The sequence below is a fragment of the Glycine max genome, chromosome 7 (genome assembly GCF_000004515.6).
Source record: "Glycine max cultivar Williams 82 chromosome 7, Glycine_max_v4.0, whole genome shotgun sequence".
NCBI lineage: Eukaryota > Viridiplantae > Streptophyta > Magnoliopsida > Fabales > Fabaceae > Glycine > Glycine max.
In genome coordinates, this window is record NC_038243.2 from 21,535,422 (window position 1) to 21,563,097 (window position 27,676).

The following is a 27,676-nucleotide window of genomic DNA, read 5'->3' on the forward strand; positions in this document are numbered from 1 at the left end:
TTGTGATAGATGGATGAAGAAATTGGGGTTAACAACTCAGTGTATCAAAGAATTTCCTATGGTGGTAGCCAACGATAAACCAGTAATTATAGACAAGAAGTGTAAGCAATTAAGTTGGAAATTTAAAGACCATGAATTTGTGGGGGATTTTTTTGTGTTACCTGGATCTCACTTTGGGGTAATTCTTGGAATGCAGAGGCTGAAAACACTTGGAGAAATAAGGTGGAACTGTAAATCTCTTACTATGGAATTTGAACATGCTGGGAAAATAGTGAAGCTCGTGGGAGAACAACAATGTCGACAGCACCAAGGAGTGTCTACAGCTATGAATTTCATTTTACCAGAAGCTATGATGTTATCTATTTCGATTGTTGAGACCCAACACGAGACTTCACATCAGGAAACAACGAGAACAACAGCAGCAAGACTTAACTGAAATATTATTGCAATTTGAAGATCTATTCAGAATTCCTACTCAGTTGCCTCCTCATAGGAAATATGATCATCAGATTCATTTGAAAAACAATACCCCCTTATCTTCTAAACCGTACAGATATCCACATGCCCAAAAGACAGAAATTGAAAAGATGGTGCAAGAGCTGCTACAAACATGATTTATCAAAGAGAGTGTGAGTGCATTTGCATCACCAGTGGTGCTCATCAAGAAGAAGGATGGAGGGTGGAGACTTTGCATCGACTACAGGAAGTTAAATTTAGTCACAATTAAAAATGAATTTCCTATTCCATTGATTGAAGACTTGTTGTATGAGTTGGAAGGTGCCACTTATTTTTCTAAGTTGGATTTGAGGAGTGGTTATAATTAAATTCGAATTTGGGAGCGTGACATTCCTAAAACTGCATTTAGGATAATGGACACTATGAATGGGTGGTTCTTCCATTTGGATTAACCAATGCACCAGTTACCTTCCAGAATTTGATGAATGATGTTTTTCGGCCTCATTTAAGGAATTTCATCTTAGTCTTCTTTGATGATATTTTGATTTATTCTAAAACATGGAGGGAGCACATGGAGCATCTTTCCTTGGCCTTAAAACTCCTAAAAGATAACACATTGGTTCTGAACAGAAAAAAGTGAAGCTTCCCTAAACATCAAGTTGAATACTTGGGCCATGTAATTTCCAAGTTAGGAGTAGCTCATGATGCAGACGAGATATAAGCAGTCCAGAAGTGGCCAAGACCGACAACAATCAAACAGCTGAGAGGGTTTTTGGGTCTATGGGGATATTATAGAAGGTTTATCATGAATTATGGTAAGCTGGCACAACCTCTGACATCACTTCTTAAGAAGGAAGCAACATTTCAGTGGAATGAAGCAGCTGAGGAAGCATTTTTACTGCATTAAAGATGGCATTAATAAGGGCTCCAGTGCTAGCTCTACCTAATTTTGCATAACAGTTTGTAATTGAAACTATGCTTCAGGTATAGGGGCAATTTTGATACAAAGAGGTCATCCTATCACGTATATAAGCATGGCAATGGGGAAGAAATATCATATGTTATTCACTTATGAAAAGGAGTTTTATGCTATTTTATTTGCAGTGCAGAAGTGGCAACACTATTTTCTCGGCAATCATTTTATCAGCAAGACAGATCAGAAGGCTTTAAAGCATCTATTGGAACAGCCACCAACATCCTTGATGCAGAATTGGGGCTTAGAAAAACTGATAGGGCTGCAATTCACAATTGAATATAAGAAAGGCAGAGAGAATACAGTTGCAGATGTGTTTTCAAGGAAGTGTACAAATGGAAGTGTTGTTGCAATTTACCAGATAGGATCAGATTTACTACAAACAGTGAAAGACACTTACAATGAAGATGCTAAAATACAAAAAAAAAAGTGATAAGATCCGACTGTTACAACAACCCTATAAGCAATATGAGTGGCAAGGAGAGGTGTTGAAGAGGAAAGGAAGAATAGTAGTAGGGAAACAACAGGAGGTGCGAAGCAAGTTGCTTGCTTATTTCCATGAATTTGTCCTTGGTGGTCACTCAGGAGCATCACATACATATAAGAGGTTGAAGCAAATTTTCTATTGGAAAAGGATGCATCAAGAGGTTAAGGATTGGGTGCATAAGTGTACAGTTTGCCAAAGGAATAAACCTGTTTTGACTAAGCCAATTGGTTTGTTACAACCACTTCCTGTCCCTACTCAGGCTTGGCAGTGCTTAGCCATGGATTTTATTGTGGGCTTGCCAAAATCTAATGGGAAGACAATCATTCTGGTGGTAATTGATAGGTACACCAAATATGCTCATTTTGTAGCATTACGGCATCCAATCAATGCTGCTAAGATCGCTCAGGTGTTCATTGATACAATAGTGAAGTTGCATGGATGGCCCAGTGAGATAGTGTCAGATAAAGACCCAATTTTTATGAGTAAATTTTGGTTAGAACTCTTCAAGTTGCATGGATTCTGCCATACCCTAATTTCGTCCGGGAACCTTTGCTCGATGACGTGCGACCATTCTTTGGTCCTCGTGAGGTGCTTGGCACCCATCATTAGGCAATTTGTGAAATTTCAGGACATGCCGGAAAACCAAAAAAATATTGATGCACAATCCGTAAGTTTCCGTGACACACCGGAAATCAAAAGGAAGCGTCGTTGCATAATTAAGTGAGGTTCCGTAACATTCCGTAAGTCAAAAAGGGGATGATTATGTAATCCGCAAGGTTCCGTAACAATTACGGAAAGAAAACAAGTATCGTTACGAAATTCGTAAGTTTCCGTAACTTTACGAAAAAAAGAATCACCAAAAAAACAGCAGAGGGGGTGAACTTAGTAAAAATGGGGGTGCAAATAGCACCCAGGCCCATTTGGGCCCTCCAGAAGGTTCCTCCAGAAGGCGGTTGCTTCTGGAGGAAGCAACCCTGCTCGCCTGGGCGAGCTGAGCTCGCCTGGGCGAGCTGGGCGGCAAGCATCTCCCCTATTTTGCTATAAATAGGGGAGAAAATGAAGAAGAAAGGGATCCCAGCCCTTTAGGCACTTCTCTCTCTTTCAAATTTGCTTGGAAAAATTGTTTCCGTGAAGAAGATCTAAGCCGAGGCGCTTCCGAAACGTTTCCGTAACGTTTTCCGTGAGGAATCTCGCAAAGGTTTCAACCGTTCTTCGACGTTCTTCATTCGTTCTTCATCGTTCTTCGATCTTCAACGGGTAAGTACCTCGAACCAAGCTTTTCGATTCATTCTATGCACCCATAGTGGTCCACATTGTGTTTCGTGCATTTTTATTCTCGTTTTTGTTTACTTTTTATACCCCCTGTTGACGTGCTTAAGCCATTTTACTTAAGTCGTTTCTCGCTTAACTTAAAAATAAAATAAATTTCCACCGAACGTTTGAATTGTATTATCCATTAACTTTGGTTAAAATCAATTCCGACCGTTCGGTCGTGCCGTAACCACGTTGGAAATCAAAAAGAGGTAAAAAATAATATAATAATCAAAAAATATCTTTTTAGTAAAATAAAGCGGAAAATCAATCGGACGTTTTCTCTTTGGGATTCCTCATTCTTAATCGAATTGATTAATAACTAAAGTGAAACTAAGGCTAAAATCAACTCGCCTAGTCAAGCTCGTCCACAAAAATAGGCTTTTGAAGTTTGTCATTTCAATTTCTCACTAAGTAAAATGGATCATTTTTAAAGGTCCAACGCCTTAAAATGGTCACCACTTAAGTAAAAAAGGATCATTTGATAAGCAAGAACTACGTAGGTCTGAATTCCTCATTGAGGATACGTAGGAGCAAAAGCCCCGCTTTTGTCGACCACCCCAAGAGATCGTTAATGGTCCAATGCCTTAACGTTTCTCTCCTTTCAAAAAAACAAGAGATCGTTAATGGTCCAACGCCTTAACGTTTCTCCCCTTTCAAAATCAAAAGACCGTTTAAATGGTTCAACACCTTAAATGACCTTTTGTTCAATAAAAACATATTTTGCAAAAAAGACAAAAACAACTTAACCAAACACTTTGTTCTAAAAGAACTACGTAGGTCTGATTTTCTCATCCCAAATTGAGGAATACGTAGGAGCAAAGGGAAACACCCTTGTCGACCACAAAAGAGAAAAAATATAAAAAGGGTATAAAGGATATAAGAACATAAAAGGGAACATAAAAATCAAAGTCATGTTTGCACATTCGAAAAGGCTGCCGTCCCTTGGGACGGGCGTATGGGGTGCTAATACCTTCCCCGTGCGTAAATACAACTCCCGAACCTTTCACTAAAAAGTTCGTAGATCGCGTCTTTTCCGGTTTTTCCGACGTTTTCCTCAAATAAACGTTGGTGGCGACTCCGCGCGTATTCCTTTCGTGGAACACGCATCCCGCGAGTCTCGCGTCGCCCTCCCTGTGTAGGGTAGGTTGCGACAGTTGGCGACTCCACTGGGGACTTGTTTTTAGAGAGTTAGGCCATTTAATTTTGTGCAATGTTTTACCGTGACTTACCCCTTTGTTGGTTTCCTTTCATTATGTTCTTGTGTATATAAACTATTTGTTGCTTTTAGGGTGTTTTAGAATGTACGCATGAGGTAAATATTTATTCATTTGATGCACACAAACACTAACACTATTTGCACACACTGTGAGTGAAAAAGGGCCCTATACCCGGGTTCATGGGAGCATAAGGAGTGGAGGTGAATCTGTGATCATGCTAGGTCTCCGACTTGCTTGATTACAGTGAACCCTCATCTAGAGCTTCTCTCTTTGAAAACCTATTGTTGCTAGTAGTCCCTACTGCTACAATATGTTCTTCAAAGGGGATGATACCTCTAGAAACCATCAAGAGAGATATAACTACCTTGGGGATTATTGCTAAAAGCCTAATTAGTTCTCTCCCTTATAGGTCCCTTAAATAGGGGCACGAAGCAAACACGCTGCGTGCCATTTTTCACACTGCCATGCATGAGTATCATATACCCTTTTGCTTATGTTCGATAAATATTGTCATACTGTGCACATTCCCGCATTGTGTCTTTTGCATATGCATCATGCGTGGGTTTCGTCTTTGATCCCCTACTGTAAACAAACCAACGGAGGGTCCGTGTCGCCTTCTTAAAAACGTGCGTTGGGGCATTTCGCTACCCCTAGACGTCGTATCTAAGAAGGGGACAAATTCCCCGGACCCCCGTATTCCTAGATTACATCTGTGTCATATGCATTCCATCATGCATTCATCCATTCCACCCATGAGATATCGGAGTTTTGATTTGCACCAGCTTTTATCTCACTTTAGTAAGCATGGGAACAAATCAAACCGGCAAGAGGTTCTACCAAGTCAAGGTCAAAAGCCCAGATACCACCAGCATCAAGGAATTAGGGCGGTTGATGGAACCCCTCCAAATGCAAGCCTTCCGCAAGACTTACGGAAAGATCTTAGAGTTGACCATAGCAGAGGTGTCCATAGAAGCCATTGCATCACTTACCCAATACTACGACCAGCCCTTGAGATGCTTCACATTCGGGGACTTCCAATTAGTACCAACCATTGAAGAATTTGAGGAAATTCTGGGATGTCCTCTCGGGGGAAGGAAACCATATCTTTCCTCCGGGTGTCTCCCCTCTTTGAGCAGAATTGCAACTGTGGTCAAGGATTCAGCCAGAGGTTTGGACCGCATAAAACAGACTCGGAACGGTATAGCGGGCCTGCCACAGAAGTACCTAGAAGACAAGGCGAGGGGTATGGCCAATCAAGGAGACTGGGTCCCGTTTATGGATGTGTTAGCTTTGCTAATTTTTGGGGTCGTCCTCTTTCCAAACGTGGATGGTTTGATAGACCTAGCAGCAATCGACGCTTTCCTTGCCTACCACCATAGCAAGGAAAGTCCGGTGGTAGCTGTCTTGGCAGATCTATTTGATACATTTGACCGAAGGTGCGAAAAGAGTAGCGCACGGATCATCTGTTGCTTACCCGCCCTCTGTGTTTGGTTGGTTTCACACTTGTTCCAACAAGACACAAGACATCCATGTCCGCTCTTGAGCCATCGCTCATGTACTGAAAAGAGGAGAATAGATTGGGACCAGCTCTTGGCCGGGATAGGAGGTAGAACAATCAGTTGGTTCCCCCGATGGAAGGAAGGAAAAGAAGGAGTCCTTTTCTCATGTGGAAGATACCCAAACATTCCGCTGGTAGGACCGAGGGGTTGTATTAATTACAATCCCACGCTCGCTATAAGACAACTAGGGTACCCCATGAGGGGAGCACCGACGGAAGGAAGCATGTCTCCTTTCCTTGTGAGGGATCTCGGCGCACAAAATTCCAAGACTATACAAAGAATCCATAAGGCATGGGAAACCCCGTTAAGGAAAGATCAAGAGCTTAGAGGCATTCGTAATGGCATCATTGGTGGGTACCACGAATGGCTGAAAGTTCGCATACGAGGTTTAGATTGGCTCGCCAAGTTAAAAGTCGTCAGTGAAGAGAATTTTGAAGCACCGGAAGAGGACGAGGAAGTCCAAGCTCTCAAAAGCGAGTTAGGAAAGGCAAAACTCGCCAAGGAGAAGTTCAAGTTGGCTGCTACACACATTCGGAAGGAGTGCGCCGGGTTACGGGAAGAGAATGCAATTACCGCAAAAACCCTTGAACAAGAGACCAAGAGGGCTCGCAAGGAAGAGTATGGCCGGAACAAATTTCGCGGAGCTCTATGGGGTAGCAATAATGAACTCAAGTTGCGAAGGGAAGAAAGGGACCAGTCGCGAACACATAGCATGGCTCTGAAAGAGGAGTTGATGGCTTGTTCAAGGTCCAAAAGAAGCTTGTCTCAGTGTTTATGCGAGACAGAGACCAACATGTTAGCTATCATCGCCAAGTACCAAGAAGAGTTAGGTCTAGCCACGGCCCACGAGCATAGAATCGCGGATGAGTATGCCCAAGTGTATGCGGAAAAAGAGGCTAGAGGAAGGGTGATCGACTCTTTACACCAAGAGGTAACCATGTGGATGGATCGGTTTGCTCTTACCTTGAACGGGAGTCAAGAACTTCCCCGATTGTTAGCCAAGGCCAAGGCAATGGCAGACACCTACTCCGCCCCCGAAGAGATTCATGGGCTTCTCGGCTATTGTCAGCATATGATAGACTTAATGGCCCACATAATTAGAAATCGTTAGGAAACTTGTATGGTCTCTAAGAACTTGACTAGATATGACTTCCTTTTTGAAATAAAATGAGTTGGTCCCATGTTTCTACTCCAAAAAGCTTGTGCAAATCAAATCACTCCTACATCTCATCTCTAGCATGCATTTTTCTTTCTTTACCCACTCCTCACGTTTGGTTTTTTAGGGAAAACACCATAACTAAACGCGCCGCAAGGGATCCCTATCGCACCAGATCCAAATCTAGAACGATGGGTGATCAAGAGGGGACGCAGGAACAGATGAAAGCCGACATGTCGGCTCTGAAAGAACAAATGGCCTCCATGATGGAGGCCATGTTAGGTATGAAGCAGCTCATGGAGAAGAACGCGGCCACTGCCGCCGCTGTCAGTTCGGCTGCCGAAGCAGACCCGACTCTCTTGGCAACTACGCACCATCCTCCCTCAAACATAGTAGGACGGGGAAGGGACGCACTGGGGCACGATGGCAGCCCTCACCTGGGGTACAACCGAGCGGCTTACCCTTATGGATTGCCGCCCAACTATTCACCACCCGTCTTGCAAGAAGATGCGGGCCACATTGCTTCTCCCGTCCATGAAAGAGAGCCTCCTCAGCAGCCCGACGAAGTCCACAAAGACCCTCAAGATTATGCTCGAAGGGATGTCGAGTTCTATCCCCCGATCCCCGAAGGGCCGGCACCAGGCACATTGCCTCAACCCAACATCGCAGCACCGCCAATAGTTTTGTCTATGGAAGGGCCGCCCCCGGCAACTGAAGAAAGGAGGAAGCTCGATCTCCTTGAGGAAAGATTGAGGGCTGTGGAAGGATTCGGGGACTATCCGTTTGCAGACATGACGGATCTTTGCTTAGTACCCGATGTTGTTATTCCCCCGAAGTTCAAAGTGCTGGACTTCGACAAGTATAAAGGGACGACTTGTCCCAAAAACCACCTCAAAATGTACTGCCGTAAGATGGGCGCTCATTCTAAAGATGAAAAGCTGTTAATACACTTCTTTCAGGATAGCTTGGCCGGAGCTGCGGTAGTGTGGTACACTAATTTGGAAGCTTCCCGTATCCGTACTTGGAAGGATTTGATTACCGCCTTCCTAAGACAGTATCAGTACAATTCTGACATGGCTCCGGATCGTACTCAACTGCAGAATATGTTCAAGAAAGAGGGTGAAACCTTTAAAGAATATGCGCAGCGATGGAGGGATTTGGCGGCACAAGTAGCTCCTCCCATGGTTGAGAGGGAGATGATCACCATGATGGTAGACACTCTGCCAGTGTTCTACTATAAGAAGCTAGTGGGTTACATGCCGTCCAGCTTTGCGGATCTGGTGTTTGCCGGGGAAAGAATTGAGGTGGGATTGAAGAGAGGAAAGTTTGATTACGTTTCCTCCACAAACGTGAACGCCAAAAGAATCGGGGCAACAGGGGCAAAAAGGAAGGAAGGAGATGCCCATGCCGTCTCTTCAACACCCGCATGGGTCAAACCCCAGCAAACACCTCATGGTACCCATCAGTACGCGCAACATCACCCAAGCTTCTCGGCTCATGCTGGGAACGCCTCTAGCTCAACACCCGTGCAGCCTAAGGCACCCACCCAGAGGGAAGCTCCCCAAGTTCCAACTCCAAACGCGACTCGACCGGCCGGTAATTCCAACACGACAAGGAACTTCCCTCCGAGACCGTTGCCGAAATTCACCCCGCTCCCAATGACGTACGAAGATCTTCTACCATCCCTCATCGCCAATCATTTGGCCGTGGTAACTCCCGGAAGGGTCTTCGAACCCCCTTTCCCGAAGTGGTATGACCCTAATGCAACTTGCAAGTACCATGGGGGTGCCCCGGGGCATTCCATCGAAAAATGCATGGCCCTTAAATACAAGGTCCAACATCTAATGGATGCCGGATGGCTGACTTTCCAAGAGGATCGGCCCAATGTGAGAACCAACCCGCTCGCCAATCATGGAGGGGGAGCAGTTAATGCAGTTGAATCCGATGGGCCCCACAGGTCCAAACCTTTAAGAGATGTGGCAACCCCTAGGAGGTTCATCTTTGAGGCCCTACAAGAGGGAGGTGTAATTCCCCATAGTGGGTGTAAGGAGGATTCCTGTCTGCTACATCCCGGCGAGATGCATGACATGGAGACGTGTTTGGAAGTAGAGGAATTGTTACAACGGATGATAGACCAAGGTCGACTAGAAGTCGGCATTAAAGGAAAAGAAGAGCAGCACATATGCATGCAATCTACGGAGGGGAGCGGTGTCGTGAAGCCCAAACCTTTGGTGATATACTTCACTAAAAGTGCAGCCTCGCAAAAGCCCGGGCATCCCTTAATGGTCAAACCTGTTCCTTTCCCGTACCAGAATAGTCACGCGGTCCCGTGGAGATATACACCTCCGGAGAAGAAGGAAGAAGAGGTCACAGACGTCAGCTCGCTGTCGGCTAAAGTAACAAATATCACGGGACTGAGTGGTGTGACCCGTAGTGGTCGTGTGTTCGCACCTCCGGACCTACCGGTCCAACCCGCCGACGTCAAGGGAAAAGGAAAGGTGGTGGAGGAACAAGATGGCGAAGCACCCCACGCTTCGAATAAAGATATTCCAGCAAAGGGGCCCCCAGAGAAAAGGGATGGTAGAAAGGAGGTGTCGCTAGAGGAAGCCAGCGAGTTCCTTCGGATAATTCAGCAGAGCGAATTCAAGGTTATCGAACAGCTCAACAAAACCCCGGCTAGGGTCTCGCTGCTAGAGTTACTTATGAGCTCCGAGCCTCATCGGGCTCTGCTAGTAAAAGTGCTGAACGAGGCTCACGTGGCCCAAGATATTTCGGTAGAAGGTTTCGGAGGGCTGGTCAACAATATCACTGCCAACAACTATCTTGCCTTCGCCGAAGAAGAAATCCCCGCCGAGGGGAGAGGGCATAATAAGGCTTTACACGTATCAGTCAAGTGTATGGACCATATCGTGGCCAAGGTACTTATCGATAATGGTTCCAGTTTAAACGTGATGCCTAAGAGCACTTTGGACAAGTTACCATTCAATGCTTCCCATTTAAAACCAAGTTCGATGGTGGTTCGGGCCTTCGACGGCACTCGCCGAGAGGTTAGGGGAGAGATCGATCTCCCAGTACAGATAGGCCCTCACACCTGTCAAGTCACCTTCCAAATAATGGACATTAACCCACCCTACAGTTGCCTGTTGGGGCGCCCGTGGATCCACTCAGTGGGTGTTGTGCCTTCTACACTCCACCAAAAGCTGAAATTCGTAGCGGAGGGGCACTTGGTCATCGTGTCAGGCGAGGAAGATATCTTGGTAAGCTGCCCATCCTCCATGCCTTATGTGGAAGCCGCAGAAGAATCGTTAGAAACCGCTTTCCAGTCTTTTGAGGTGGTCAGCATTTCCTCCGTGGACTCCCTCTTTGGGCAACCTTGTCTGTCCGATGCGGCGGTAATGATGGCCCGAGTTATGTTGGGGAACGGTTATGAACCCGGGATGGGTTTAGGCAAAGACAATGGCGGCATAACTAGCCTGATAAAAACCCAAGGAAATCGTGGGAAGTATGGTTTAGGCTATAAGCCCACTCAGGCAGACATGAAAAGAAGCATCGCAGGAAGGAAGAACAGTGGTCAGAGCTCGCGTTGGAGGCAAGAAAGTGAAGGAAGCCCGCCCTGCCACATAAGTAGAAGTTTTATAAGTGCGGGTCTGGGAGACGAAGGTCAAGTGGTCGCGATATGTGAAGATGATGTTCCAAGTACTTTGGATTTGGTCCGACCATGCCCTCCTGATTTCCAACTGGGAAATTGGCGGGTGGAGGAACGCCCCGACATTTACGCAACAAGCATAATGTAAACCTTTACGGTTTTAAAAGCTCTATAGTTGGGCCTAGGCTTTAGAGTTTTCATTTTGTTAAGGCTTTGCGTCTTTTGTCTTTGAATTTATAATACAAGGATCTTTCTTCATCTGTTCCTGGTCTCTACCCATTCTCATTCATTTGCATGTTTACTTCTTTTTCTGAAACGGCAGATCCGATGACGAGTCCCCCGAAGGTACTAATACCTGGGACCCGTCTATCAACTTCGAGCAAGAAATGAACCAAACGGAAGATGAAGGAGATGAGGAGGTGGGACTTCCTTCGGAACTAGAAAGAATGGTTGCCCATGAGGACCAAGAAATGGGGCCTCATCAAGAAGAAACAGAGCTAGTGGACTTAGGAATTGGCAGTGGAAAGAAGGAAGTAAAGATAGGTACAGGCATTACCGCACCTATCCGTGAAGAATTAATAACCCTGCTAAAAGACTACCAAGACATCTTTGCTTGGTCATACCAAGATATGCCCGGTTTGAGTTCTGACATTGTGCAGCACCGATTGCCTCTGAATCCCGGGTGTTCCCCAGTAAAACAGAAATTGAGGAGGATGAAACCCGAAACGTCCTTGAAGATAAAAGAAGAAGTGAAGAAGCAGTTTGACGCTGGATTTCTGGCCGTCGCTCGGTATCCAGAATGGGTTGCCAACATCGTACCAGTTCCTAAAAAGGGTGGGAAAGTACGAATGTGTGTAGATTACCGGGACCTGAATCGGGCCAGTCCCAAGGACAATTTTCCGCTACCACACATCGATATCCTCGTAGATAACACGACCAATTTCGCTTTATTTTCCTTCATGGATGGTTTCTCTGGTTACAATCAGATAAAGATGGCGCCCGAGGATATGGAAAAGACTACCTTCGTCACCCTGTGGGGAACGTTCTGTTACAAGGTGATGTCCTTTGGACTCAAGAACGCCGGGGCAACTTATCAACGGGCCATGGTAGCTTTGTTCCATGATATGATGCATCAAGAGATCGAGGTCTACGTGGACGACATAATCGCTAAATCTAACTCTGAGGAAGAACACCTTGTCAACCTGCGGAAGTTGTTCGAAAGGCTTAAGAAATATCAATTAAGGTTGAACCCCGCTAAGTGTACCTTTGGGGTCAAATCAGGGAAATTGCTTGGTTTCGTTGTAAGCCAGAAAGGGATAGAGGTAGACCCCGAAAAAGTGAAGGCTATCCTTGAGATGCCAGAACCCCGTACAGAGAGGCAAGTCCGAGGTTTCCTGGGGCGCTTGAATTATATTGCCAGATTCATATCGCAGCTCACAGCCATTTGTGAGCCGTTGTTTAAACTCTTGCGCAAAAACCAAACTGATCGGTGGAATAAGGATTGCCAAGAGGCTTTTGGAAGGATCAAAAAGTGCCTAATGAATCCTCCCGTGCTTATGCCACCAGTACCTGGAAGGCCTCTCATTTTGTACATGACAATCTTGGACGAGTCAATGGGGTGTATGCTGGGGCAACATGACGAATCCGGGAAGAAAGAGCGCGCTGTTTACTACCTAAGCAAGAAGTTCACGACCTGTGAGATGAATTACTCCTTGCTCGAAAGAACGTGTTGTGCTTTAGTATGGGCATCCCATCGCCTAAGGCAGTATATGCTGAGTCATACTACCTGGTTGATATCCAAAATGGACCCGGTTAAGTACATCTTTGAAAAGCCAGCTCTCACAGGACGAATCGCCCGGTGGCAAGTCTTGCTATCTGAGTTTGATATAGTCTACGTCACCCAAAAGGCGATAAAAGGAAGCGCTTTGGCAGATTATTTGGCTCAGCAGCCTCTTAACGACTACCAGCCCATGCATCCGGAATTCCCGGATGAGGACATCATGGCCTTGTTCGAGGAAAGGTTGGACGAAGATCGGGACAAATGGACTGTATGGTTTGACGGAGCGTCAAACATTCTAGGTCATGGCGTTGGGGCAGTGTTGATCTCTCCGGACAATCAATGTGTACCTTTCACAGCCAGGCTAGGATTCGACTGCACCAACAACATGGCCGAATATGAGGCATGTGCCCTAGCCGTCCAGGCAGCAATTGACTCCAATGTCAAACTACTCAAGGTGTACGGCGACTCGGCATTGGTAATCCATCAGCTGAGAGGGGAATGGGAAACTAGAGATCCCAAGCTGATACCCTACAAAGCCTATATCAAGGAATTGGCTAAGACCTTCGATGAGATCTCCTTCCATCATGTTCCCCGCGAGGAAAATCAAATGGCGGATGCACTTGCTACATTGGCATCTATGTTCCAGCTAACACCGCACGGGGACCTACCCTACATTGAATTTCAGTGTCGTGGCAAACCCGCACATTGTTGCCAAGTGGAAGAGGAACGAGACGGAAAGCCCTGTTATTACGACATCAAGCGATATGTCGAAAGCAAAGAATACCCGCCAGAGATTGCCGACAGCGATAAAAGGACATTGAGGAGGTTGGCAGCCAGTTTCTTCATGAGCGGAGGCACACTGTATAAGAGAAATCACGACATGACACTCCTGCGATGTGTGGATGCCAAGGAGGCAAATCACATGATCGAGGAAGTCCATGAGGGCTCGTTTGGAACGCACGCCAACGGGCATGCTATGGCCAGGAAGATCTTAAGAGCAGGTTATTACTGGCTTACCATGGAAGGTGATTGTTGTGTCCATGTGAGGAAGTGCCACAAATGTCAAGCATTCGCAGATAATGTTAATGCCCCACCACATCCTCTGAATGTCATGTCCGCCCCTTGGCCTTTCTCCATGTGGGGAATAGATGTCATCGGGGCCATTGAGCCCAAGGCCTCGAATGGTCATCGCTTCATCCTCGTAGCGATAGATTATTTCACCAAGTGGGTCGAGGCGGCTTCATATACCAATGTCACGAGGAATGTGGTGGTCAGGTTCATTAAGAAAGAGATCATTTGCCGATATGGTTTGCCAAGGAAGATTATCACGGACAACGGCACCAACCTGAATAATAAGATGATGGCAGAAATGTGCGAGGAGTTTAAAATCCAGCATCACAATTCCACGCCCTACCGGCCAAAGATGAATGGAGCCGTGGAAGCGGCCAATAAGAATATCAAAAAGATTATCCAAAAGATGACCGTGTCATACAAGGATTGGCACGAGATGCTCCCATTCGCGTTACACGGTTACCGGACTTCAGTGCGAACGTCAACTGGGGCAACGCCGTTCTCATTGGTATATGGGATGGAGGCGGTGTTACCGTTTGAGGTGGAAGTCCCGTCGTTAAGGATCTTGGCGGAATCCGGGTTAAAGGAATCAGAGTGGGCTCAAACACGCTACGATCAGCTCAACCTCATTGAGGGCAAGCGCTTAACAGCCATGAGTCATGGGCGCTTATACCAGCAGAGAATGAAGAGTGCATTCGACAAGAAAGTACGCTTACGCAAGTTCCATGAGGGAGACCTTGTGCTAAAGAAAATGTCCCATGCTGTCAAGGACCATCGAGGGAAATGGGCCCCGAACTACGAAGGGCCTTTTGTTGTGAAGAGGGCTTTTTCCGGAGGAGCCCTGGTGCTTACCAACATGGATGGCGAAGAGCTACCTTCACCCGTGAACTCTGATGTCGTCAAACAATATTATGCTTAGAAGCTGGGGCAATTAAGGATGTTGCTGCATGTTCTCTATCTTTATGCGTTTTCTAGATTCCCCCCCGGGGATTTCCGGTCCGTTGTATCTCTTGTTACGATCTTTCAAAGAAATGAACATGGATTTGAGGCTTTTAGTCCTCGCGTTAGTTTCACACCTTGCGTTAATTTGTGATCGCCTGAGCCCTTCCGCTCAGTTCATGGGATCCCCCAAGCGCTTAATTAGAATTGAACCTGAACCAACTTTCCCTAAATTTTCTGCGTTTGAAAACATTCATGCATACGCATACGCATACGCATGTGTATTGTTGTGGTAAAACAGGGGCAGGATCGCCTTGGGCTACCTTTTGGGAGTGAAGACAAAACATGAATGGTAGAAACCAGTCAAGGTAGGGTAATGATGCGGCCAAGATTGGCCATACCTGGTTGTTTATTACTTACAGGTACTTAAGGATGAACGCAAGCGGGGATGGGGTCACGACCGACCGATCGTTGCTCTTCTCTGTGCGAAACAAGCAGGGAATGTCGCTGCAAGGCAGCCCCGTATCCTTTCTATTTTGTAGCTTTCTCTTACTATTTGTTTGTTTTAAAAAGGAAAAGAGTAATAATAAGATAAGTAATCAACGCCTGATTCTAACCTAAGTAAGTTCAAGTTAGGCAAAATGCTAATCCATGAGAAGGGAGGGGACATGGTCAATGTTCCCCTCAAAAAAAAAAAAAAAAAAAAAAAAAAGTGCAGGTTAGCTCGCCTGGGCGAGCTGGGCTCGCCTGGGCGAGCCACCTCTGCACCAAAATATAAAAACGACGAAGGGGGGGGCGTTTTTTCATTCAAAAACTTCCCCCTCATTCAAAAAAAGAAAGCTCACGGGACTCACGGATTTTGCAGCCCTTAGGTCACCATTTTTTGCGTTTTTGATTCCGTTTTGCACTATTATTCGTCTCCAACAAGTAAGTACCTCATTCTTGGGCTTTCTAGCTTTCCATTGATGTATTTTGGTGTTCTAAATTGCATGTGTTTGCTAAGAAACATGAGGGATTTATCCTCAAATTGTTGCTTGTTTTTGTTAAATTGAGGGGTTGTAAGGGATGGCCTTGGCCTAGGGTGTATTCTGAAGTGATGGCGCATGCCACATTGTCCCCATTCTCTTGATATTCGTGCCTAAACATGCGCCCACCAAGTGCTCGGTGAAATGCCTCAATGAGATATGAGCATGGTTTTGTGAGCTTTGGGTTGTGGGACTGTTTTATATGTATAGGGACAGCATGAATGATTTAAAATGAGTGCCCGAATGCAATTCTAGGCCTAGGAACCCAAGCTTTTAATTTCAATACAAGAAAGCATGACTTACGCCTAGGAATCTAAGTTTTGGTTTTGAATGAAAAAAGGCATGAATATTAGGACATGTTTGAGAGGTTGTTATTAGAATTTAAATTTGGCTGCCCCATGAGGAATACCTTGCACCTAGGTAGCATGGAAAATACCTTTCAACGGTATGTATATATGTGAATATATATAGCATGGAAATGCCTTGCAAAATGTTGAATAAAATGCCTTGCATAATATGAATATATATAGCATGAAGTGCCTTACAAAGTGTTGGATGGGTAGCGTAAAAGTGTTTTTCAAAATATGTGTATTTGTGAGTAGGTAACAAAAGAAGCCTTCCAAAAAAATGTGTGTATATATATAGGATGTAGCATTGAAAAGGTTTGTCAAAAAATATGTACATGGATAGGTGTCGTAAAATGCTTCATACAAATTTTTTTTATGTGTGCAAATACGTATGTGTCATAAAATAGCACGACCCCAATATGATTATTTTATAAAGTGCATGTTGACACTCGTGCCATGAGAAGTGTTGTTTGGCCCTTGTTTGTAATGATTGTTATATTTCTTGTAAACTAACTTTCCAAATGTTTGCCTTCGCAGGAATGGCCCCGAGGAAGCTTGCCTCAAAGAGGTCCAGGAAGGACAAGGCGGCCGAAGGAACTAGTTCCGCCCCGGAGTATGACAGTCACCGCTTTAGGAGCGTTGTACACCAGCAGCGCTTCGAAGCCATCAAGGGATGGTCGTTTCTCCGGGAGCGACGCGTCCAGCTCAGGGACGACGAGTATACTGATTTTCAGGAGGAAATAGGGCGCCGGCGGTGGGCACCACTGGTTACTCCTATGGCCAAGTTTGATCCAGAAATAGTCCTTGAATTTTATGCCAATGCTTGGCCAACAGAGGAGGGCGTGCGTGACATGAGATCCTGGGTTAGGGGTCAGTGGATCCCGTTCGATGCCGACGCTATCAGCCAGCTCCTGGGATATCCGATGGTGTTGGAAGAGGGCCAGGAATGCGAGTATGGCCAGAGGAGGAACCGGTCTGATGGGTTCGATGAGGAGGCCATCGCCCAGCTGCTATGTATACCGGGGCAAGATTTTGCCCGGACTGCTGCAGGGAGGCGAGTGCGAATCATGCGCACCAATATGACCACCCTGACCCAGATATGGATGACGTTGCTCCTCAGCAACATCCTGCCCACCGATCATAATTCCGACCTCCCCATGCCTAAGTGCCAGCTGGTGTACGCCATCCTGACACGGATGAGCATCCATGTGGCTCGGTTGATCGCTGATGCCATATATATTTTTGCAGGTATGGCGCCCACTAGGCACCCTTTGGACCCAGATAAGTCCAACAGGGCCCTGGGATTCCCCGCACTGATCACCGGACTCTGCCAGTCGTTCGGAGTCCCCGTTGCACCTACCAAGGTGATTCGGCCGCCCATCACCCGGGCTTTTATTGAGAAGTACTGTACCCAGAGACAGGCTCAGGGTGATGCTCCACAGGCCGCAGGCGCGCCCCCACCACCTCATCAGGCGGGCCAGGCTGGGGCATTTGACATGGAGCAGTATTTACGGCATTTGGTTCGCCAGCAGGCAGCCAACCACCGAGCACATGTACGGACCCATGATTGTCTGTACCAGATGAGCCTTAGCATGCAGAGCCAGGGCTTCGCTCCTTTTTCATGCCCTACTCCAGACCAGTTCAGGGCAGAGGTTGCATGGCCCGGAGATTGGCCCGAGGCCCAAGCAGGAGAGGCACCCCCAGAGGCTCCCGGCGATGGAGAAGAAGCCCACGAGGATGAGGAGATGGCTGATTTGCTTGACTTCTTGGGAGGGAGTGGAGACACGTGACTGGGAGATCCCCAGATTCATGTTTTCTTTCATATTTCTTTTGTCATTATTTCTATGTTATTGTTTTGACTTGAGAGACTAATGTTTGTTTTCGTTGTTTCGATTGTCATTTGTACAGCGCATGCATTTTTGTTTAGATTGGTGCGTTAGTATTTATATATCATTACTATCGATGATGTTTGAAATTTTGGAATCGTGTAGAGTTCTTCGTTTAGGAACATCGTCCAAAGTATATATGTAAAATAAACAAAAAATCATGATAAAAATAAAAATAGGGAAGGAAAGAAAATGAAATAGAAAAGGAAAGAAAATGAAATAGAAAAGAAAAGAAAATGAAATAGAAAAGAAAAGAAAGTGAAAAGAAAAAGAGGGCAAATAGGGGGATAAGGGCAAGTAAGGAAAAAGGTAGAAAAAAAAGGAAAAAATAGGTTGTCTAGCTAAAAAACAGCATGCTTTTGAAAAGAGACGATTTCCAACTTTTCTTTGAAAAAGTTCATTGATCATAACCAATTTTTGGAAAATGTGTCTACACCTGAAGGGTGAATGCTGTGAAATTTCCCCGGACGCCCGAAATGGACTCGGATGAATGCACAAATTGATAAAAGAACATATTTTGGAAACATTGGGTTGATTAAAATAGAGGAAACGAATCCTGAGCCCTAGCATCCCATGACCATAAAAATTTGACACTTGAGTGTCCGCATAGGTGCATGCATGACCAGTTTTGCATAAAATTTCCAAATCATCATTGTTGCATTTGTGTCATGGAAATAGTGTGGGGCATCCCTTTTATCCTTGAACCAAACCAAACCCCGACATGTATCATGTCTAGCCATTCTACAAACCTTGAGCCAAAATCCTAACTCACCATAAACCTTGACCCGGGGTGAGGATGTCAATCCTTACCCTCGGAAGCAAAAGAAAGAAAATTCCCAATCAAAAGAAAGGAAATTCCCAATCAAAGAGTGGGAGAAAGCAAAAAGAAAGGAAATTCCCAATCAAAGAGTGGGAGAAAGCAAAAAGAAAAGAAAGAAAATTCCCAATCAAAGAATGGGAGAAAGAAAAAAGAGAAGAAGGAGGAAAGAAAGCCCCTGATCGGGGGTCTAAGGAAAAACAGAAGAAATATGCAGAGAGGTCTTTGGACCGGGCAATATCTGAACAATACAGAATTGTCACCAAATGAACGAAAAAAGAAGGAAAAAGAACCACAACCTAAAATAGTCTTCCCCCTTTGATTACCAACCAGAATCCCGTGCGCTAGCGACCTTTTTCTCGCCCCGCACTAAACAAAAACAGAAAAAAAAAAAAAAAAAATAAAAAAAAAAAATAAAAAAAAAAAAAAGAAAAAGCCAGAAAAATCAGAAGCCAAAAACACACAAAAGCCGAAAGAAAAACTCCCCAAAAGAACCCATTCCCAAGGGAAGTCCTATTTGATCCATGATCACGCATGTAATTTTTGATTTGATAGGAAATAATTTGCAAAGTCAAGTCATGACATATCTATGGTTCGGAATTAGGATGAAACACTTACCTGTGCAAGATTGATACACTTTGAGTGGATTTCTTCTATTTTTGTCGAACCCAGTGTTTCCTCTAAATGGTCATTTAGAAACAAAATGCTAACATCCAAAATCTCATTTATGGTTATGGGAGATTTCATCAGCAGACTCTCCTTCCCCGGTAGACGCATTGTTTTTCACTCAAAAAATCATATGCTGCTCTAAATCAGTTGGAATATTTGTCTCTTTGCTAAAGCATGTTTGCATTTTAGTGGGGAAAACACCGAGACTTTTTCAAGTCTCACAAGTTATCCAGAACTACGTAGGTCTGAGTTCCTCATTGGAGGATACGTAGGAGCAAGAGCTTTGCTTTTGTCGGCCGCCCCATAATCTTTGTCATACTGACCCTGAGGTCATGTGACATGCACCCTTTTGTCATCCAGAGGCGGCGGGCCCGATGACAAGCAGAGACCAAGTTTGGTCATTCTGCACCCAAGATACGCGGAGATACCTTACGGTTATCTGCACCCCTTTGCTAGGCAGACACAGTTGTGTCCGATGGCAAGCAGAGACCAAGTTTGGTCATTCTGCACCCAAGATACGCGGAGATACCTTACGGTTATCCGCACCCTTTTGTCATCCAGAGGCGGCGGGCCCGATGACAAGCAGAGACCAAGTTTGGTCATTCTGCACCCAAGATACGCGGAGATACCTTACGGTTATCTGCACCCCTTTGCTAGGCAGACACAGTTGTGTCCGATGGCAAGCAGAGACCAAGTTTGGTCATTCTGCACCCAAGATACGCGGAGATACCTTACGGTTATCTGCACCCCTTTGCTAGGCAGACACAGTTGTGTCCGATGGCAAGCAGAGACCAAGTTTGGTCATTCTGCACCCAAGATACGCGGAGATACCTTACGGTTATCTGCACCCCTTTGCTAGGCAGACACAGTTGTGTCCGATGGCAAGCAGAGACCAAGTTTGGTCATTCTGCACCCAAGATACGCGGAGATACCTTACGGTTATCTGCACCCCTTTGCTAGGCAGACACAGTTGTGTCCGATGGCAAGCAGAGACCAAGTTTGGTCATTCTGCACCCAAGATACGCGGAGATACCTTACGGTTATCCGCACCCTTTTGTCATCCAGAGGCGGCGGGCCCGATGACAAGCAGAGACCAAGTTTGGTCATTCTGCACCCAAGATACGCGGAGATACCTTATGGTTATTCGCACCCATTCTTTTGCTATCTGTAAGACAGAACGCTTGATAGCATGCAGAGGCTGACACAGTCTTCTGCACCTTTTGTTCCTCCGGGGACAACAAAGTCATTTACATGTGGAAATTTCATGGTCACCCGCGACTCTCGTCAGCCGAGAGGAGCGAAATTAGTGTCATACACTGATTTTCGGGGACCTTTGCTTGATGACATGCGACCATTCTTTGGTCCTTGTGAGGTGCTTGGCATCCATCATCAGGCAATTTGTGAAATCCTAGGAACGACAAATCACGGTCACCCGCGACTCTCGTCAACCGAGAGGAGCGAAATTAGTGTCATACACTGATTTTCGGGTACCTTTGCTTGATGACATGCGACCATTCTTTGGTCCTTGTGAGGTGCTTGGCGCCCATCATTAGGCAATTTGTGAAATTTTGGGAACAACAAGTCATTGGCATGTGGAGATTTTATGGTCACCCGCGACTCTCGCCAAGTCGAGAGGAGCGAAATTAGTGTCTTATCTTTACTTTTCTTTTATCTCCAATAAAAGACAAGTAAAGAGGGGCAACTGTCATACCCTAATTTCGTCCGGGAACCTTTGCTCGATGACGTGCGACCATTCTTTGGTCCTCGTGAGGTGCTTGGCACCCATCATTAGGCAATTTGTGAAATTTCAGGACATGCCGGAAAACCAAAAAAATATTGATGCACAATCCGTAAGTTTCCGTGACACACCGGAAATCAAAAGGAAGCGTCGTTGCATAATTAAGTGAGGTTCCGTAACATTCCGTAAGTCAAAAAGGGGATGATTATGTAATCCGCAAGGTTCCGTAACAATTACGGAAAGAAAACAAGTATCGTTACGAAATTCGTAAGTTTCCGTAACTTTACGAAAAAAAGAATCACCAAAAAAACAGCAGAGGGGGTGAACTTAGTAAAAATGGGGGTGCAAATAGCACCCAGGCCCATTTGGGCCCTCCAGAAGGTTCCTCCAGAAGGCGGTTGCTTCTGGAGGAAGCAACCCTGCTCGCCTGGGCGAGCTGAGCTCGCCTGGGCGAGCTGGGCGGCAAGCATCTCCCCTATTTTGCTATAAATAGGGGAGAAAATGAAGAAGAAAGGGATCCCAGCCCTTTAGGCACTTCTCTCTCTTTCAAATTTGCTTGGAAAAATTGTTTCCGTGAAGAAGATCTAAGCCGAGGCGCTTCCGAAACGTTTCCGTAACGTTTTCCGTGAGGAATCTCGCAAAGGTTTCAACCGTTCTTCGACGTTCTTCATTCGTTCTTCATCGTTCTTCGATCTTCAACGGGTAAGTACCTCGAACCAAGCTTTTCGATTCATTCTATGCACCCATAGTGGTCCACATTGTGTTTCGTGCATTTTTATTCTCGTTTTTGTTTACTTTTTATACCCCCTGTTGACGTGCTTAAGCCATTTTACTTAAGTCGTTTCTCGCTTAACTTAAAAATAAAATAAATTTCCACCGAACGTTTGAATTGTATTATCCATTAACTTTGGTTAAAATCAATTCCGACCGTTCGGTCGTGCCGTAACCACGTTGGAAATCAAAAAGAGGTAAAAAATAATATAATAATCAAAAAATATCTTTTTAGTAAAATAAAGCGGAAAATCAATCGGACGTTTTCTCTTTGGGATTCCTCATTCTTAATCGAATTGATTAATAACTAAAGTGAAACTAAGGCTAAAATCAACTCGCCTAGTCAAGCTCGTCCACAAAAATAGGCTTTTGAAGTTTGTCATTTCAATTTCTCACTAAGTAAAATGGATCATTTTTAAAGGTCCAACGCCTTAAAATGGTCACCACTTAAGTAAAAAAGGATCATTTGATAAGCAAGAACTACGTAGGTCTGAATTCCTCATTGAGGATACGTAGGAGCAAAAGCCCCGCTTTTGTCGACCACCCCAAGAGATCGTTAATGGTCCAATGCCTTAACGTTTCTCTCCTTTCAAAAAAACAAGAGATCGTTAATGGTCCAACGCCTTAACGTTTCTCCCCTTTCAAAATCAAAAGACCGTTTAAATGGTTCAACACCTTAAATGACCTTTTGTTCAATAAAAACATATTTTGCAAAAAAGACAAAAACAACTTAACCAAACACTTTGTTCTAAAAGAACTACGTAGGTCTGATTTTCTCATCCCAAATTGAGGAATACGTAGGAGCAAAGGGAAACACCCTTGTCGACCACAAAAGAGAAAAAATATAAAAAGGGTATAAAGGATATAAGAACATAAAAGGGAACATAAAAATCAAAGTCATGTTTGCACATTCGAAAAGGCTGCCGTCCCTTGGGACGGGCGTATGGGGTGCTAATACCTTCCCCGTGCGTAAATACAACTCCCGAACCTTTCACTAAAAAGTTCGTAGATCGCGTCTTTTCCGGTTTTTCCGACGTTTTCCTCAAATAAACGTTGGTGGCGACTCCGCGCGTATTCCTTTCGTGGAACACGCATCCCGCGAGTCTCGCGTCGCCCTCCCTGTGTAGGGTAGGTTGCGACAGATTCAAATTGCTAAAGTCCACTGCATTCCATCCACAAAATAATGGGCAGTCAGAGCTTTAAACAAAGTATTAGAAAGATATTTCAGGTGTGCAACAAGAGAGATGCCCTCTAAGTGGAGTGAATTCTTAAGTTATGCTGAATTTTGGTACAACACTAAGTTTCATTTAGCAACAGAAATGACCCCGTTTGAAGCTTTATATGGTTATAGACCAATCAGTAACAATCCCTTGATGGCAGGTGATACAACAATTGAAGCAATAGACTACATCATCAGGACTCGAGAGGAAATTGCAACAATTTTACACAAGAATCTCAGGAAAGCACAGGAAAGGATGCAGTTGTATGCTAACAAGAATAGGACAGACAAAGAATTTGCAGTGGGAGATTGGGTATATTTGAAGTTACAGCCATTTAAACAACAATCAATACCTAACTCAGCGTTTCACATATTAGTTGCTCACTTTTATGGTCCTTACAAAATTGTGGAGAGAGTGGGGAAGGTGGCATACAAGCTAGAATTACTAGCTCAAGCTCGCATACATAATGTATTCCGTATTTCCTTGCTAAAAAGACATCATGGAGATTGTCTAGTTTCTACAGCACTGCCAAGTTTTGATTTCAATGATCAATTGGAGTTGAAGCCAATTGACATTCTACCTAGAAGAATAAAGAAAAGACGCAACAGGCCGATTACAAAAGTGCTAATACATTGGCAACATACAACACCAAAAGAAGCTACATGGCATGAGGTGCACAAGTTGAAGCAACAGTTTCCTCAAGTGGATTGGAACTCTTTATTAATGAGGCCAGTGGATGAAAGGGCCTTGGAGGCAAAGCCTTCAGATGGAGGGGAAATTGTAATACTCAATTTATAAAAATAACCGTAAGGGGTTAAAAATAAAAATGGTTGTTAGAGTTTAAGCGGGTCTCATTGCTTTCACTTGTATAAATAGCAGTATCCTATTGTAATAAGATTGATTCAGAAAAATTAATAACACTCAGTCCATTCGGACTGTTCTTCCTTGTGTGAGTTCCACAAGTGAGTTTCCCTTCTTCCTCTGTATTCTGAGTTCTTGTGTGAGGTCTTGGTTCTATGTTCTGAGAGTAGTAAGGAATCATAGATTGATAATCTTCAACCTAACAAGTACATGACAAGACAAACCACACACTAGCAAGTCAGGTCACTCTCACTAGGTAAAATCATAGGGAGACCAGTTAGGGTCACGTTATTTTGTGAGAATGCTCCAACCATATGAGATCAACATAGGCTTAAAAGGAACACTCAAACCGGGTGTATTTACCCCTAAGACCTACACTCTGAAGAGTCTGTCAGGGTCTCTCCCTCCTGATTCAGGTCCAACCCAAAAAACATTTTAACACACAAACTCTATCTATGAATTGTACAAAACACATGACTCCTCAATTGTTCTGAAAATAATTTTATCTCGTCATGCTTGTGATTAAACTCGTCGGGTTTCCACAATGGTTTCCATCACAATACTCGTCGCGCATTAACTCGTCACCCTTAAAGGGTCTTAGCATTAACTCGTCGCCCTTAAAGGGTCTTATAGTCGTGTGATTGTACAATTCATAGCTCATAACTCAATGCACACAACATCTCAATGCACATATATATTATAAGTCAATACATACTCAATTTATCACATACACTCGGTCTCAATCACAATGGTATAATCCCAATTTAACATGTTATCACACCTCATGAATCATATACACTTTATGTATGAACTATGCAATACACCCGACTCTTCAATTGTTTTCAAAATAATTTTATCTCGTTGCGCTTGTGATTAAACTCATCGGGTCCGCACAGTGGATCCTTTCACAATTAATAGCTCACATCTCAATACACATGTATTTCACCATTTATCACAGGTTCAATTTATCACATACTCTCAATTTGAATCACCATTTCATAATCTCAATATAACAATCTATACAAAAGGTTTATCACAATATGGAGAGTAAAACCCCTTAAATAATTTCACACAATTATATCAAAATCATAGGTATAAAAAATGAAAATACCGAGAGCACTCTATTTTATCAACCAATTTGCATCAAAACATCAATATTGTATTTATAATCATAAAGGAAAAATTGCAATTTAATAAATATCCCAAAATAAACTCAATTTAATCCTTTAAGAATCCCTATACATGTTCATTCTAACCCCAATTGCGATAAACTCATCCCTTACCTCTAAAAAGGCTCACGTGTGTATTGTGACAGCAATAACGACATCTGTAGCGGTTTCCTGAGATTCCTCAAATTTTTCCTCTGATTACTTTGATAGGATTCCTAAATGTTAAAGAAAAAAAGGGATTGAAACCTTCATTCCACTGTCTACATGTGATGAGTATTTCTCCCTCCACATACATTATTATACAAATTCCAACGGTGCAAATACTAGAATTTGAATTTCAAACCTGGTGTCCAAATTTAATGACAATCCAACGGTTAACAAGACCATGATCATAGTTTTACTAAGATAGTTTTGGGTTTCTGCGGGAAAAGCAAAAGCTACAATGTGAAGGGTATTTCTCTCAACTCAGACACCTTTGCATCATTTCCAACGGTGATAATGCTATTAATTGAGTTGCGAACCTGGTTCTGAAATATCATGATGATCCAACGGTTAACGAGTACGAGATCGTCATTTTACTAAGACAGGTTTGAGTATATACAGGAAAAAGAGAAGGTTTTGGGAGATGAAAGAGAAAACGAAATTGGGAGGAAGAGGAGGTTAGAAGCTATCGTTAGTATGAAACTAACCTAGCATGTTTCTATTTATCACTTGGGTACTCACAACCTATTATTTAGTCTATTTATTTATTTTTATTATTTTATAAAAAAGAAACTCTATTTTATTCTCTATCAAATGAATAAATAAAATATCATTTTTATTTTCTCTTAAACCATTATTTTAATTAATAAAGTTATTTCTCTTTATTTAGTTAATTATAAAAATCTCATCATTTTTCTAAAACTCTATTTATTTTTAAATAACAATCCTTTTTGAATTATTTTATGAAAAATGGGATGTTACATAACTCATATTTTAAATTTACGGCCAAGTATCAGTAGTTAGTGAAACCATTTGTTTATTTGCAAACAACACATGCTTCAACTTCTCCTTTTCATCATTAAACACATTCATGCAATATCTAGCAATAGTGACACGAGAAGGAATTTTAAATTTAGGTTGGGTATCTTCCATGAACTTCCTAAACCCTTCATTTTCAACAAACTTAAAGGCAAATTCGTCAATAATTATCATCTTTGCAAGTGTTATTAGAATCTGCTCTCGATTAAAATCAACAAGTTTCATACTAACTTTATTAGGATCACTCTCACTATCACTTCCAAAAACAATTGTCTTTTGCTTTTTATCAACCTACCTGTGTGGGTTTTTCTCACATTATTGGAACACATGTCTTCTCAGGTTAGAGGTTCCATAGATAGAACTAGCTGATGCATATGATGCATTACACTACTTACAATAAGCCCTACTATTTTCCTTCTTAATAAAATGTTCCCAAACATCAGAAGGGGGTCAAGCAGCTTTTTTTCCTTGCCTCTGCTTGTGCAGATTCAAGTTGTTGTCCTTGCCCTTGTTGTGGTGGAGTTTCATGTTCTTGTGGTTGTGAATGAGCTTTTGTCCCTTACTTTGATGGACTTTGAGTATGACATTGAGAGGGAGTGCTAATTGGTGGAATTGGAGATGAATTAACAGTCTCTGTAGAGTTTTAATAATATTTATAAAAAAAATAAGTGACGCACACAACACAATCAAAAAATAAGTGACATATAAAAAGAGTTGTTAGTTATGTTTGTTGGTGAAGAAAATTCGAGAATTGGAAGTGAATGTAAAGAAGCATGAAACATGGTTTGTTGTGAAGTGAAGAGATTGTTATCTGTTGACTAAGAAACAAAGCAGCAAGGCACATCAAAACAGAGTGTGGGTTCTCCTTTCACTCTGGTTTTAGATTTTTATAACTATTAAAAAATGAGGTTAAATTCAAATTTTAGTCCTATACAAGAAAAAAAGAGTTTTTGATTTTATCCCAACACGAGAAAATATTTTAAAATTAGATAATGTTATATATATATATATATAAATAGGATAATAATTAGACCAATTTTATGAGTTATCTTTTAACGAAAGTATTTTTATTTTAAAAAAATCTTCAACTAACTTTTTTATGGATTTTTCTTATCTCTTTCTATCTTTTTCATTTTTTTAAAGTTTAATTTCAATATTTTTGTAAAAAAATTATCAATTGTTAAAATTAATCTTATATCACAATATAAGTTATTTATCATAAATTTTAATTATATAAAAAAAACATTTATCACAAAGTGTTCTTGGTTTGTTGCAGATTTATTCCTCAACTTATTAAATTGTTACTATTTTATTAAAAGCACTAAAGGAAATAATGCATTATCACACCTTCCTTGATTGTCAAATTATTTTTTGTTTTTAATATATATATATATATATATATATATATATATATATATATATATATATATATATATATATATATATATAATAAAATTTATATTTTAATTATGGGTTCACGGATCGGTTCAATTGATCAACGAATCTAGAAATCTAAACTCATGACTCAACCCATACATAAATGGTTTTGATCGGT

General features: G+C 43.1%; 1 protein-coding gene across 1 annotated transcript; it reads left to right on the top strand.

The window, feature by feature from the left end:
- Positions 1 to 1,830: 1,830 nt before the first annotated feature.
- On the top strand, positions 1,831 to 26,724 carry LOC102665925 (uncharacterized). Its single transcript, XM_006584253.1, has 3 exons — positions 1,831 to 2,398; positions 23,232 to 23,851; positions 26,608 to 26,724. The coding sequence occupies exons 1-3, from the start codon at positions 1,831 to 1,833 to the stop codon at positions 26,722 to 26,724; spliced, it is 1,305 nt and encodes a 434-aa protein (XP_006584316.1).
- The last annotated feature ends 952 nt before the right edge of the window (positions 26,725 to 27,676 follow it).